This window comes from Cynocephalus volans, chromosome 10 (genome assembly GCF_027409185.1).
Source record: "Cynocephalus volans isolate mCynVol1 chromosome 10, mCynVol1.pri, whole genome shotgun sequence".
NCBI lineage: Eukaryota > Metazoa > Chordata > Mammalia > Dermoptera > Cynocephalidae > Cynocephalus > Cynocephalus volans.
The window spans coordinates 57,881,086-57,892,292 of record NC_084469.1 but is presented as its reverse complement, the minus strand read 5'-3'; the positions used below and the strand labels follow the sequence as shown (position 1 = coordinate 57,892,292).

General features: G+C 51.2%; 1 protein-coding gene across 3 annotated transcripts in view; it reads right to left on the bottom strand.

The window, feature by feature from the left end:
• Positions 1-6,325: 6,325 nt before the first annotated feature.
• LTBP4 (latent transforming growth factor beta binding protein 4) overlaps positions 6,326-11,207 on the bottom strand; it is a 28,605-nt gene continuing 23,723 nt past the window's right edge. For all 3 annotated transcript variants that reach the window (XM_063108922.1, XM_063108920.1, XM_063108921.1), the window contains 5 exons: positions 11,004-11,150; positions 9,749-9,901; positions 8,419-8,799; positions 7,878-8,030; positions 6,326-6,728 (listed from right to left, as the gene is read on the bottom strand). In XM_063108922.1, coding sequence (XP_062964992.1) covers positions 6,574-6,728; positions 7,878-8,030; positions 8,419-8,799; positions 9,749-9,901; positions 11,004-11,150 — 989 coding nt within the window. In that variant the 3' untranslated portion in view covers positions 6,326-6,573. The remainder of the gene's footprint in view (positions 6,729-7,877; positions 8,031-8,418; positions 8,800-9,748; positions 9,902-11,003; positions 11,151-11,207) is intronic.

The following is an 11,207-nucleotide window of genomic DNA, read 5'->3' as shown; positions in this document are numbered from 1 at the left end:
AGCTTCTTCCTTGGGCTCCAGCTTTCCTTTGTATCTCCTCAGACCCACCCCCACCCAGCCACCAAAGGGGGCTTCCTAAATCTGAGCACACCCTCCCATATCCCAAGGGATAACACAGAAGTCTGCCAAGCACCTCCCTTCCTTACAGGACAAAACTGTTTCCAGTAATAATGGAGAAATGAGACAAAGAGTGTGAATGGCCAGAAAAGAAACGCGAACAGTGAACATTTTCTTTTCTTGAACCTCACATGTATAAAGTCTTGCCAGTAAAAAAGAGTTTAAAAATAAACATTACAGTACCCAAAGCAAAAGCACTAGTATTTATTCAAAGTTTATTGAAAAATTCAAAGTTAGAACTTCGATCCTTTGGTTACGGTCTGATATAATAAAATTTTATGTAAATAATTGTGAGTTTTTTTTCTTCTTGGGGAGGAAGAGATTGGGAGGGAGACAGGGAGAGAGACAGGCAGACAGAGAAACCGAGACAGAGGAGACCAGCCCCTCAGACACAGGGCCTTGAGCACTTCGGGGGAGCCCTGCATCCCCCCTCCCCAGTCAGGACTTAGTACGGGGTGTTGCAGAAAGGTTACCTTCCCCTGCTGCCACTCCACCTGGAAGCCCCACCCCCACCCACTGCCCGACTTCTCTCTGGGGACCTCCACAGGGCTGTCTGGAACACGTGTGACATGCTTAGCAAGCTGGCAAAAGGAACTGAGGTGGGGGCAGGGCCCTTGTGGTTATAAAAGCACATTGTGATGGGAGGGAGGGACCCGGGGGCGAGAATGTCCTGTTTCTTAAGCTGGGTAGTGGGAACACAGGGTGCAGTTCCTTGTTTTTTGCAACTGTTTATTAAAGCAGATGCACATGCAGAAAAGTACAAACTGTAAGCATAACAATTAGATAAATTTTCACCAACTGAATGAACCTGTGTCACCAGCTCCCAGACTAAGAAATATTTCCAGTCCCCCTGAAGCCCCTTTGTGGCTCCTTTCAGTCCCCTCTTCTCCCTCCAAGGTCATCATCATTCTGACTTCTGATAGCATAAATTAATTGTGCCTGTTTTGAATTTTATATAAATGGAATCTTAAAATATTTTCTCTTTAGTGTCTGGTTTTTTTCACTCAACACCCTGAAAAAATTCGTTCTAGTTGTTGTTTGTTGTGTGTTATAGGTTATTCTCATTGCAGCACACGATTCTATTGTGGGACTATGCCCAGTTTATTTATCCATTCTCCTGCTGGTAGTGAGGGGTTGAGCCAAGTGGAAAGAGTCCCCCAGGCAGAGGGAACAGCCAGTGCAAATGTCCTGAGGTGGAACATGTCTAGTATTTTAGAGCAACCACAAGGAGATCCACTGGAGAGGAGTGAGCACAGCAGGGGGTGGGAGGACATGCTGCGAGATGAGGTCAGAGAGGGAACAAGAAGCAGATGGTGCAGAGTCTTATGGGCCACAGTGGGGACTTTGGTTTTTACTCTGAGTGAGATGGAACGACAGGAATGTTCTGAGCAGGGGAAGCACTTGATCTGACTTGGGCATTCACAGAGTCCCTCTAGCTGCATAAGGCGGAGAGATCATGGTGGCAGCAGTGGGAGCCAGATGCCCAGGGAGGAGGGTGCGACTAGGGTGGAGATAGTGAGAAGTGTCTGGACTCAGAACACATTTTCTTCTCATTTCATTTTTTTTTTTTCTGAATACATTTTTTTGTGTATGTGATTAGTGATGTATTTTATTTACTTCTACCATCTTCCTTTATGATTCTATCATCCTCATTTTTTCCTGTGCTTTTTTCCTCTCTCATTTAGGCTTCTTTGGATTGGCTGCATTTTTGGTTTGGTTTTGTCTCTTTCTTTTCTCTCTACTAGTTTGGAATCTGTGCACCATTTCTATTCTTACTTTTACCTCATTTACTTTATCATTTGCTCTCTCCTTGTCCAGTATGTGTGTGTATATATTTCTTCTGAATCATTTGATGCTAAATTGCACACAACATGGATGGCCCTTTAGCCTTAGATACTTCAGTGTGTATTTCTTAAAAATAGGGATATTCTCTTATATAACCATAATACAGTGATCAACTATAGTAAATTTAACATTACTACATGAATTTCTTTTTTTTTTTTTGCTTTTGGTGTTTTTTGTTTTTTGTGGCTTTTTTGCAGCTGGTTGGTATGGGGATCGAACCCTGGATCTTGGTGTTATCAGCACCACATTCTAACCAACTGAGCTAACAGGCCAGCCCTCATGATTTTTTTCCTAATCTACTTATCTGTATTTCAGTTTTGTCATTTGACCCAAAAAATGTTCTGATTTATAGCATCACTTCTCCTCCACTACAGAATTAGACACCTTCTGTAGGTAGAGCTGACAGAATTTGCTGACAGCTTTGATGTAGGATATGAAGAAAACTGTCACATGACTAGAGAGTTCTGGGGAATGGCTGGACCCACAAGTGCAGATGGCCATGTGTCAGGCATAGTCTCTCTATCCCTCCCCCAGCCCTGCTTCCCCCTGCATTGGTTTCATTTCAGGCCAGCTCTTCCCTCAGGTAAGTTCCCATTGCTCCAGGCCTATGCCCTTCCAGCACAGTAAGCCTAAGTCCAGCAACAGTCCCAGAGCTGACTCTCATCACTCTGGCTTTGGAGACATGCCCATTCCTGAACCAATTGCAAAGGCTGAGGGGAAGGGAGTCCCTTGGTGGCCAGGCCTGGAGTCTTCCGGTAGCGTCAGCTCCACGTGAGCCACATGAACTGAGAGTGAAGAAGGCAATTCTCCGTAAGCAAAAGAATGAATGCTGGGCTGCACTGGTAAGGGTCATGGTTTTCAATAGCCCTCAGATCAGCAGCCGTAGCAGCCTCTGGGAACTTACTTGAAATACAAATTCTCAGTCCCCACTCCAGATCTATTGGGGGTGGGGCCCAACAATCTGTGTCTTAATGAGCCATCCAGGTGATCCTGGTGGGCTCATTTAGGGTATAAGCTAAACTGCTGTAACAAAGAGACTTCAAAAGATGATGGCTTAAATAAAAATACTGCAGGGTGAATGATCCGGGCTGGCAGTGTGAGCATCCAGGGACTCGGGTTCTTTGCATCTCGAGGCTCAGCTGTTCTATAGGATTATTTTGAAGCAAACCCTAGCCATCATATCATTTCACTTTATGATTATTTTTGAATGCTTCAGAAAATGACGCCAGAGCCAAACTCCCTAAGTGTGATTCAGGCTCTGTCACTTAGTAGCTATGTGACCTTGGGTAAGTTTCCTTACCTCTCTGTGCTTCAAATGAGGAAAATGAAGATAGTAACAGTACCCATTTCATAGGGCTGATGTGAGGATTAAATGAGGCGATATGTATAAAGCAGCGTAGTGCCTGGCACGTAGGAAGCGCCATTTATTAGTTGTGTTAGATGTTGTTGATGATGATGGCGATGAAGATGACGACCTCAACCTGCAGACCAGAGACTGACTCAGCAGAAGGAGCTCGGCCCTCGCTGATGACTGTATGATCATAGGCCACTAGGGGACGCGGCCGGCTTGGGATGCACCGGCGCACGGTGACCGTCAGGGGGCGCTGTGGCACTTGTCTCGCCCCCACCCCGACCCGCCCCCCACCCGCCGCCGAGAGAGGTGGCCTCTTGTACTATTTCCCTCTGGTCATTCCAGAGGAGAACGCGTCGATCCCGGCCGGTGCCAAAAGCCCCAGCGCCAGGCTAGGGAATAGTGCGGGGGACCTAGGCAGTATAAAAACTAGATCCTTTGCACAACCTCCAGGCCCAGCGGGGGATGAGAGGGATGTGTGGGCTTCTCAGAAGACAGTTCCCACCCCATCCCACTCCCAGGATACTGAAATTCGACCTCGAAGGTTTCCAGCAGTGTTGGCAACCCTGTCTCCATTTCTGGGACATTTATGCGGCACGGTGGTTGTGGAGAGAATGGGATGCCCACGGGAGTCCCCAGAGAGGAAATGGGATATTTGGAAATTGCCTACAACGTTTGTTGTGTGCATTTTTCTTTTGCGAATGTCCACAGCTTGCAACAGATTCTCAAAGGGATCTAGAACCCTAAATAGAGACTTTTGGAGCTCTATATTTTTCTCCAGGAAACTTTCCCAGATATTCCCTCGGACTGAATCAGCTATCTCCTCTGAGTACCCACAGCCTCCGACCTTCCCCCCAAAACTCTGACCCCTCTGCCTGTGCCTTCCCCTTCACAGTAGAGGTTGTCGTGCGTGGCAATGTGTCTGTGTCCCCAACTGGAGCTCCATGAAGGCAGGGGCCAGGGATTTCTTAGGCACCAAAATGTCACCAGCATTGTCCAGCACAGGACTGACATACCAAAAGAAAGGTATTTAGAAGATATTTCCCTTTCTTACATCTTTACAGATGCTCTTCCCTCCACCTGGAGCACTGTTCTCCACTGCTTCATCCAGCTCATTTCCCTGCATGGTTCTGGTCTTAGCTCAGACATCTCCTCCTCCAGGAGCCTACCCTAGCTCCCACTCCCTAAGGCTGGGTTAAAGTTTCTTTGTGTTCCCAACACTAACTTATGACAAAGCAGATATTATGGGAAATATTTGTTGAATGAATGAATGAGGGGTTGGTGTCTGGGTCGAATTCCCTGGAGCTTAACTTCCTGACCCCCCCCTTATAGAAGTTCATTTTTTTTCTTTTTAATGGCTTTATTTAAAGTGTATAATTCAATGGTTTCAGTACAGAGTTGTGCAACCATTACCCCCTTTGTGGAGCCTTGAGCCCCTCGTGGTATGACACCTCTCACCCTCCACCAAGGCTCCTGTGCTAGGTGCTTCTCATTGTCCTGTTGAAGGGGCTAGAGTCTGGCCTCCTCCTTCACCCTGGGAGGGAGAATTGGTAAAGAACAAGACTGGCCATCTGCCCTTACCTTCTGACCAGCCACAGGCTCAACATGTCCCAGGAGGCCCAGGGTTAGGAGAACAGTGACGGAATGCTTGCTATGTGCCAGGTGTCATTCTAAGCATTTGACATATATCATGATTCATTTAACCGGCACCAACAATTCTGTGCAATAGGCACTCAGTATGATCCCCACGTGGTACCGCAGGCTCTCAAGATTATGACCCCTCCTGAAGCTCAGGAGGTGGGCAGGGGGCAGGTCTAGAAGGAGCCTCCACTCCCCATTTATGCAACTTTGAGCTGTACCTGGAGGATTAAAACTGGTGCTTCACAGGCTAGATAAGCCCCACAGGCTGGTTATAAAACATACATTATTATTAAAAATGGGGGGATTTCCTTTCCTGCTCCACCCCAACTGTTAGGCAGAATGTCAATTGTGCTTTGATTTTATACTGTTCCTGCTTCCCTCTGACATCGTTTGTCTGGCCCCTGAAGCATTTGAGCTTGGAACCCTGGGGAGAGATGCACTAACAGGTAGGTTTTTCTTTTTCATTTTTTTCAGCCCAGCCCATTGCCAATGGGCCCCTCCTTGCCCCGCCCCGCCCCGCCCCCAGTTTATGTTGGTCCAGCCTTTTTTTTGTTTTTCCCCAGCATGGCCAGGAAGTGGGTAGGGGGCACTCGGGGTTCCGTGCTCGGGCACTTTGCCATCACCCACACACACATCTCATTCCCGCCCCCAGCCCCAGTGGTTCTTGCACAGGCCACCCACCAGGGCTGCCACACCCTACTCTGTCCACAGCCAATTTCCAGCTGGAGGTTCAGGTCTGGGATCACCCCTTTAGGGACTCCTGCCTCCTGTCCGTGCCCCACTTGTCCCAGAATGGCTTAAGATTTCTTGGGGAAGTTGAGGAAATCTGGGCACCCCTCCAGCTTAGAAAGGAGGGAGTTGGGCCGGCCCGTGGCTCACTTGGGAGAGCGTGGAACTGTTAAGATCCCCTTACTGGTCATCTTATTAAAAAAAAGAAAGAAAGAAAGAAAGGAGGGAGCGCCAGGAGGCTGCCCCATTCCGTCCCTATCTGAAGCCCCACACAGGGGGAAGAGGGGGCTCGAGGGGTCAGTAGATCTCGCTCGAGATTAGAGACAATGAAACAAAGAGAAGGGAAATGAGAAAAACACAGAAAGACAGATACGAAAAAGAAAAAAGACATAGAGAATTGGACAGAGAAAACGTAGCAGAAAGACAAGAGATCGCAGACAGAGATAGAACGACAAAGAGAAAAACAGAGATAGGAGGAGAAAGAAACCAAGAGAGACAGAGGGCGACCAAGCAAGGTAGTCATGGAAACTGAGAGTCAGACGCAGCCTCAGTAAGAGGTGGAGCAGGGGAGTGTTATTTAGCGATTCAAAGAAACTCTGGAGCCAGATTTTGAGAGAAAGAAAGGCAGGCAGAGGCAATTGGTACAAAATAGGTGTTTTTAATTGAAAATTTTATAAAAGGGAGAAGGAACGTGAAGGCTAGGCCTGGGCCCGCGGCGTCGTTGGGAGGCGCTGCGGCAGCGGGAGCAAAGAAGAGAGTCGCTCCTTCCAAGTGTCCCGGCGCCTCCGGCAGGGCAGGGGGCGCTGCGCACATGCGCACAGCGGGCAGCAGGGGTGCGGCAGGGACCCCGCATGCGCAGGCGTGGGTGGGTGGCCAGAGGGGCCGAGGGCTCAGGCCCGGGGCCGAGCGGGCGCGCAGTGGTGCGGCTGGTGCGTGGGTGCGAATCCCGGGCGGCAGACACAGCGGAAGGCGCCATCAGTGTTGACGCAGCGCGCGTTGACGCAGAGCGGCGAGGCCGCCTCAGCCTCGTCACACTCGTTGATGTCTGGGAGGCGGGACAAGGAGCGCTGCTCACGGTCGGAGACCCAGAAGCCCGCCTCTCCGACCCCTTAGGCACTTGGGGCGCAGGAGTAACTGACTGGAGCTGAGCCACTAGACTGGAATTGAATCCGGCCATTGCCACCTGCTGGCTGTGTGAGCCTGGGTAGGTGGCTTAACCTCTCTGTGCTTCAGCTTACTGTTCTGTAAGATGGGTATGGAAGCCCCTACGTCACTACGGTTTTGTTAGGAAAATAATACTGATGATGAGATCAACAATAAACGCTTACTCTATACAGGACATTGTTTTAAGTGCATTATGAGAATCAACTTTATTCTCCTACTAACCCTATGAAGCAGGGTTCTAAATATGTGCAAACTGAGGCCCAGCGTGGGAAAGCCCTTTGCCCAATGTCACCCCTCCACAGCAAAGACATTCTCTCCCGGGCGGGTTCTTAGGACAGCTCTACAAGTCTCTGGGTGCCCAATCCCCTGCTATTTCTTGGCTGTGAAACCTTGGGGAACTCAATACTCTTTTCTGAGCCTAGATTTACACATAGGCCTCAGTGTTACTGTAAATTAGTGTTAATAAATTCACAACAACTCGAGGAAATGGATTGTTTGACTATGCACATTTTTGAGTTGAGGACAACTAAGCAAGGAACACTGCCTGACCTGTCCAGGGTCACACAGCAAGTTGCTGGACTGAGCCTGAGGTCTGTCCAATTCCCTCAGAGTTGTTGATTGTAATCAATCTGTTTTAGTACTCCCTAAACTAGGCAGACATGATCAATATTCCCATTTTACAGAAGGGAAGACTGAGGCTCTCCAAAGAGGCCATGCAAATTGCCAAGGTAGCACTGGGAATCCCTAGAAATCACATCTGCAAGACTCTACCCCTCTATCCTGCTTCAAGGCCCAGCTGCACCCCTGTGGTCAAGCCCTGCCTTCCTCTTAGCCTGACCCGACCTTCTTAACTCCCCTCCCCCCTTCATCCCCCTCCCCCACAAGAATTACTCCTTTGGGCTGTTCAGTCCCCTATAGTGAGGTCGTTTTCCGGAGGTCCCTGACCACCCACATCTAATCAGGGCTTCCCCTCTCTCTGGTCAAGCCCTTCTTCTCCCCATGCGTGCTAGCCCCGGAGCCTGCCCCTCACCGACGCAGGCCATGCGGGTCATGTCCAGGCGGTAGCCATCAAAGCAGTTGCAGGTGAAGCCTTCAGGGACGCGCACGCAGCGGCCGTGGGCGCAGCCGTCCAGGATCCCGCACTCCTCCGCCTCCAGCTCCTCATAGGGCTCAGCCAGGGCGCCTGAGGAGAACATGGAGACCCAGTGACTGGAGGTCTCTGCCCTGTCCCTTAGCCCTCTACGGTGGGTGCGCGCACCTGTTTCCATGTCTCATTCTAAACTGTCCGATCTGTTCCAGGGCTGTAGGGGGGCGCTGTGGGGCCAGGAGTGTCACCTCGTTCAGCTCTCCATAGCTTTCCCTCTGTCCCCATCTCTCTCTGTCGGTCTACAGGTATTTCTCTAATCTTCGTCGCTACTCTGCTCTCTGTCGCATTGTATCTGTTTTCCCCTCTGACCCAGTCTCTCCTGTCTTCTCATCGTTTCTGTATCTCCCTCCCTCCCTCCCCTCGTCTCTATCTCTCTGCACACCTCCTTCATCCCAGTCTCCATCACTCGGGCCGCAGTACTCACCAGCATAGCCCCCACGTTCAGGTGATTCCTCAGGCTCTGGGAAGGAGCCACGGGTATCGCGGGACCGATAAGGCCAGCGGGTGCCCAGGCCAGGTGGGGCAGGAGCCTCAGATTCGCGATAAGGGCCACCGTCATCCTCAAAGTCGGGCATGTCGAAGGGTGGCGCCCCATAAGGGGCCTCCCGGCGGGCGAAGGGCCCAGGTGGCGGTGGGTAAGGGTCATAGGGTAGCACGGGTGGCGGGTACAATTCAGGCCCATACGGGAGGCCCTGGTAAGGCGAACCTAAGTCTGGGCCATACTCATAGGGGAGTCCAAAGCCACCTGGCCGTGGTGGGCCATATGCAGGGGGGCGTAGCACATTGCACAGGGCTTCAAAGTCATCTGTGAACAGGAGCCAAGCCCAGCAATCAGCCCTTGCTCACCTCCACGCCCATCACTCATATCCCCCCTCTGGGAAGAGCAGCCCAGAAGAAGGGGTGGAAGGGCCTTGGGCTGAGGCACGGGGGTAGCTTGAAAGGAGGGGGCTGGATTGGAAGGGCAGGACCAGGGGTTTCTGGAACCAGGATTGAGAGTCTGAGGGCTGAGACTCAGATCTGGAGGTACTGGGATAAAGGGTACTAAAGGCTGCAGCTAAGATTAGGGTCCAAAGTGGTGGAATTTGGGGGACCAGAGGAACTAGGACTAGGGATCTGGAGAAATGAGATGGAGGTGTTTTATGGACGAGGACTGGGGAATCCCAGGGATTGCTACTGGGGCCCTGAGGGGCCACGATGCATTGGAGGGGGTCTGAGCCACTGACCTGGAGGTCTGAGGACCCAGGACTGGGGTCTTTGGGACTGGGTTCCCAAGAGCTGAGGTTTGGGAGACTTGGGGTTTTAAGAGCCAAAATCCGGGGATCTCTGGGGCTGTGTGTTGGAGTCTTAGGCAGCTGGATGTGGGTGTTCAAAGGCAATGGGACTTGGACTTCTGGGGTGAGGTTTGAACAAATGGTATTTGAAGTCTGAGGGTCCAGGATTTGGGGGAAGGGATCTGATAGGCTGTGTCTTGGGATTTTAGAGACTAGGAGTTGAGAGTACAAGAGACCAGACCTCAGGGGCCTATAGGGGCTGGCACTATGGGATATGCTGTCACGTCTTAGCATTTCCGTGGTTGAGACTTGCAAGTCTTTGGGATATGATGTGGGATCAAAATTTTAGGATGGGCTTCAACATGGGGATCTGAGGAGCCTAATCAGGGAGGAACTGGGGGTTGTGAGTCTGGGGGTCTGAGGGCCTGGATTTGGAGCCTAAGGGGCAGGGCCTCTGAGTGCAGCCTAGGCCAGTGGCAGTACCTGAGTCCTGGGCAGGGCAGAGGGCACAGTCCATGCCCCAGGCCTCGCCATAGAGGCAGCAGCACTCCGTGTAGGTGGCCTGACGGTCCAGCCGAGGGCGACTGCACACAAGGTCAGCTCCCACTTCCTGCCAACACACTCCCAGATTGTCATCTGTGGTGGAAATAGCATGCATCAGTGTGGGACTGGCACTCAGGACTGGCACTCTCAAATGCTGGGTTTCCTCCCCTGCTGGGGCAGTCCAGCTACCCTGTGCCTATCAACAAATCCTTCTCATCAGCTGTGATCCAACTCCCAGAAGTCCTCTGAGGTAGCTCCATGGTTTTGGATTGAGAACAGGGTTTGTTCTGGTATGAGGCTGTCATATAGGAGGAGAGGGCAGAAGGGATCCAATGACGGAGATGGAGTCTGAGGGTCTTGGAGAGATAGGGTCTACCCAATTCTGACCTCTGGAGGGCTATGTGACCTCAAGGCAATTGCTTTTCTTCTCTCAGCATTGTTTGAATGAAGTCTCAGGGTGTGTGGGGGGGATGTTGTAGGAATAGGAAATGGCAGAAGAGAGTTTGGGCCAGTGAGCAAAAAAGAGATGGGGAGACACACAGTGTGTTACAGAGACAGAGACTCAGGGGAGATTGACAGGCCTAGCAAGAGAGAGAGTCAGATAGAGACAAAGAGGGAAAAAGGAAAGATCCAAAGAGACAGAGACAAACACATCCAAAGAGTCAAAGACTCAAAGAAAACAGGAAAACAGATGCAAAGGGAAACAAAAAGAAACAGAGACCTGGACACAAAGACAGATCCAGAGAGTGTCAGAAATTCAGAGAAAAACCAAAAGAGAAACTCACAGAGAGTTGGAAAGAGACAGAGACTCAGAGACACACAGAGAAAAAACAACAGGTAGCACTCATTTAGCACTTAGTAAGACGAGGCTCCATTCCGTCCTTAAAAATAAAACGTCTCACAGCTACCCTACAAGGTAGGTGCTAATCGCCCGATATGCAAGAAGGAAACTGGAGTCCAAAAAGTGAAATGCAGCATGCACGTCTCCACACGGCCAGTAAGTGGCAGATTGCCTCTAAAATCACTTTTAACCACCAGGCCAGCCCACCTCTCAGACACAGAGGTAGATAACAGAAGGACGAAGTGGAGCCCGAGCGGGTGTGAGACCGACGAAAGGAGCGAGGGCCGGAGCGCTGTGGGCGGGGCCAGCGCGTGTCGAAGCGGCGGGGCAGGGCGGGTCTGGGGGCGGGCCTACCGAGGCTCTGGCTCTCGTTGGAGACGCAGCGGCGTCGAGAGCCGTCCAGCACAAGTGGGGGCTCGCACGTGCAGTGATAAGAGCCCACGGTGTTGACGCAGCGGCCGCCCTCACAAGCCGGCTCCTCGTCGGCGCACTCGTCATTATCTAGGGAGGCGTGGAGCGGGTGGTTAAGAGGCAGCCCCCCCCAAACCCCCACCCTTT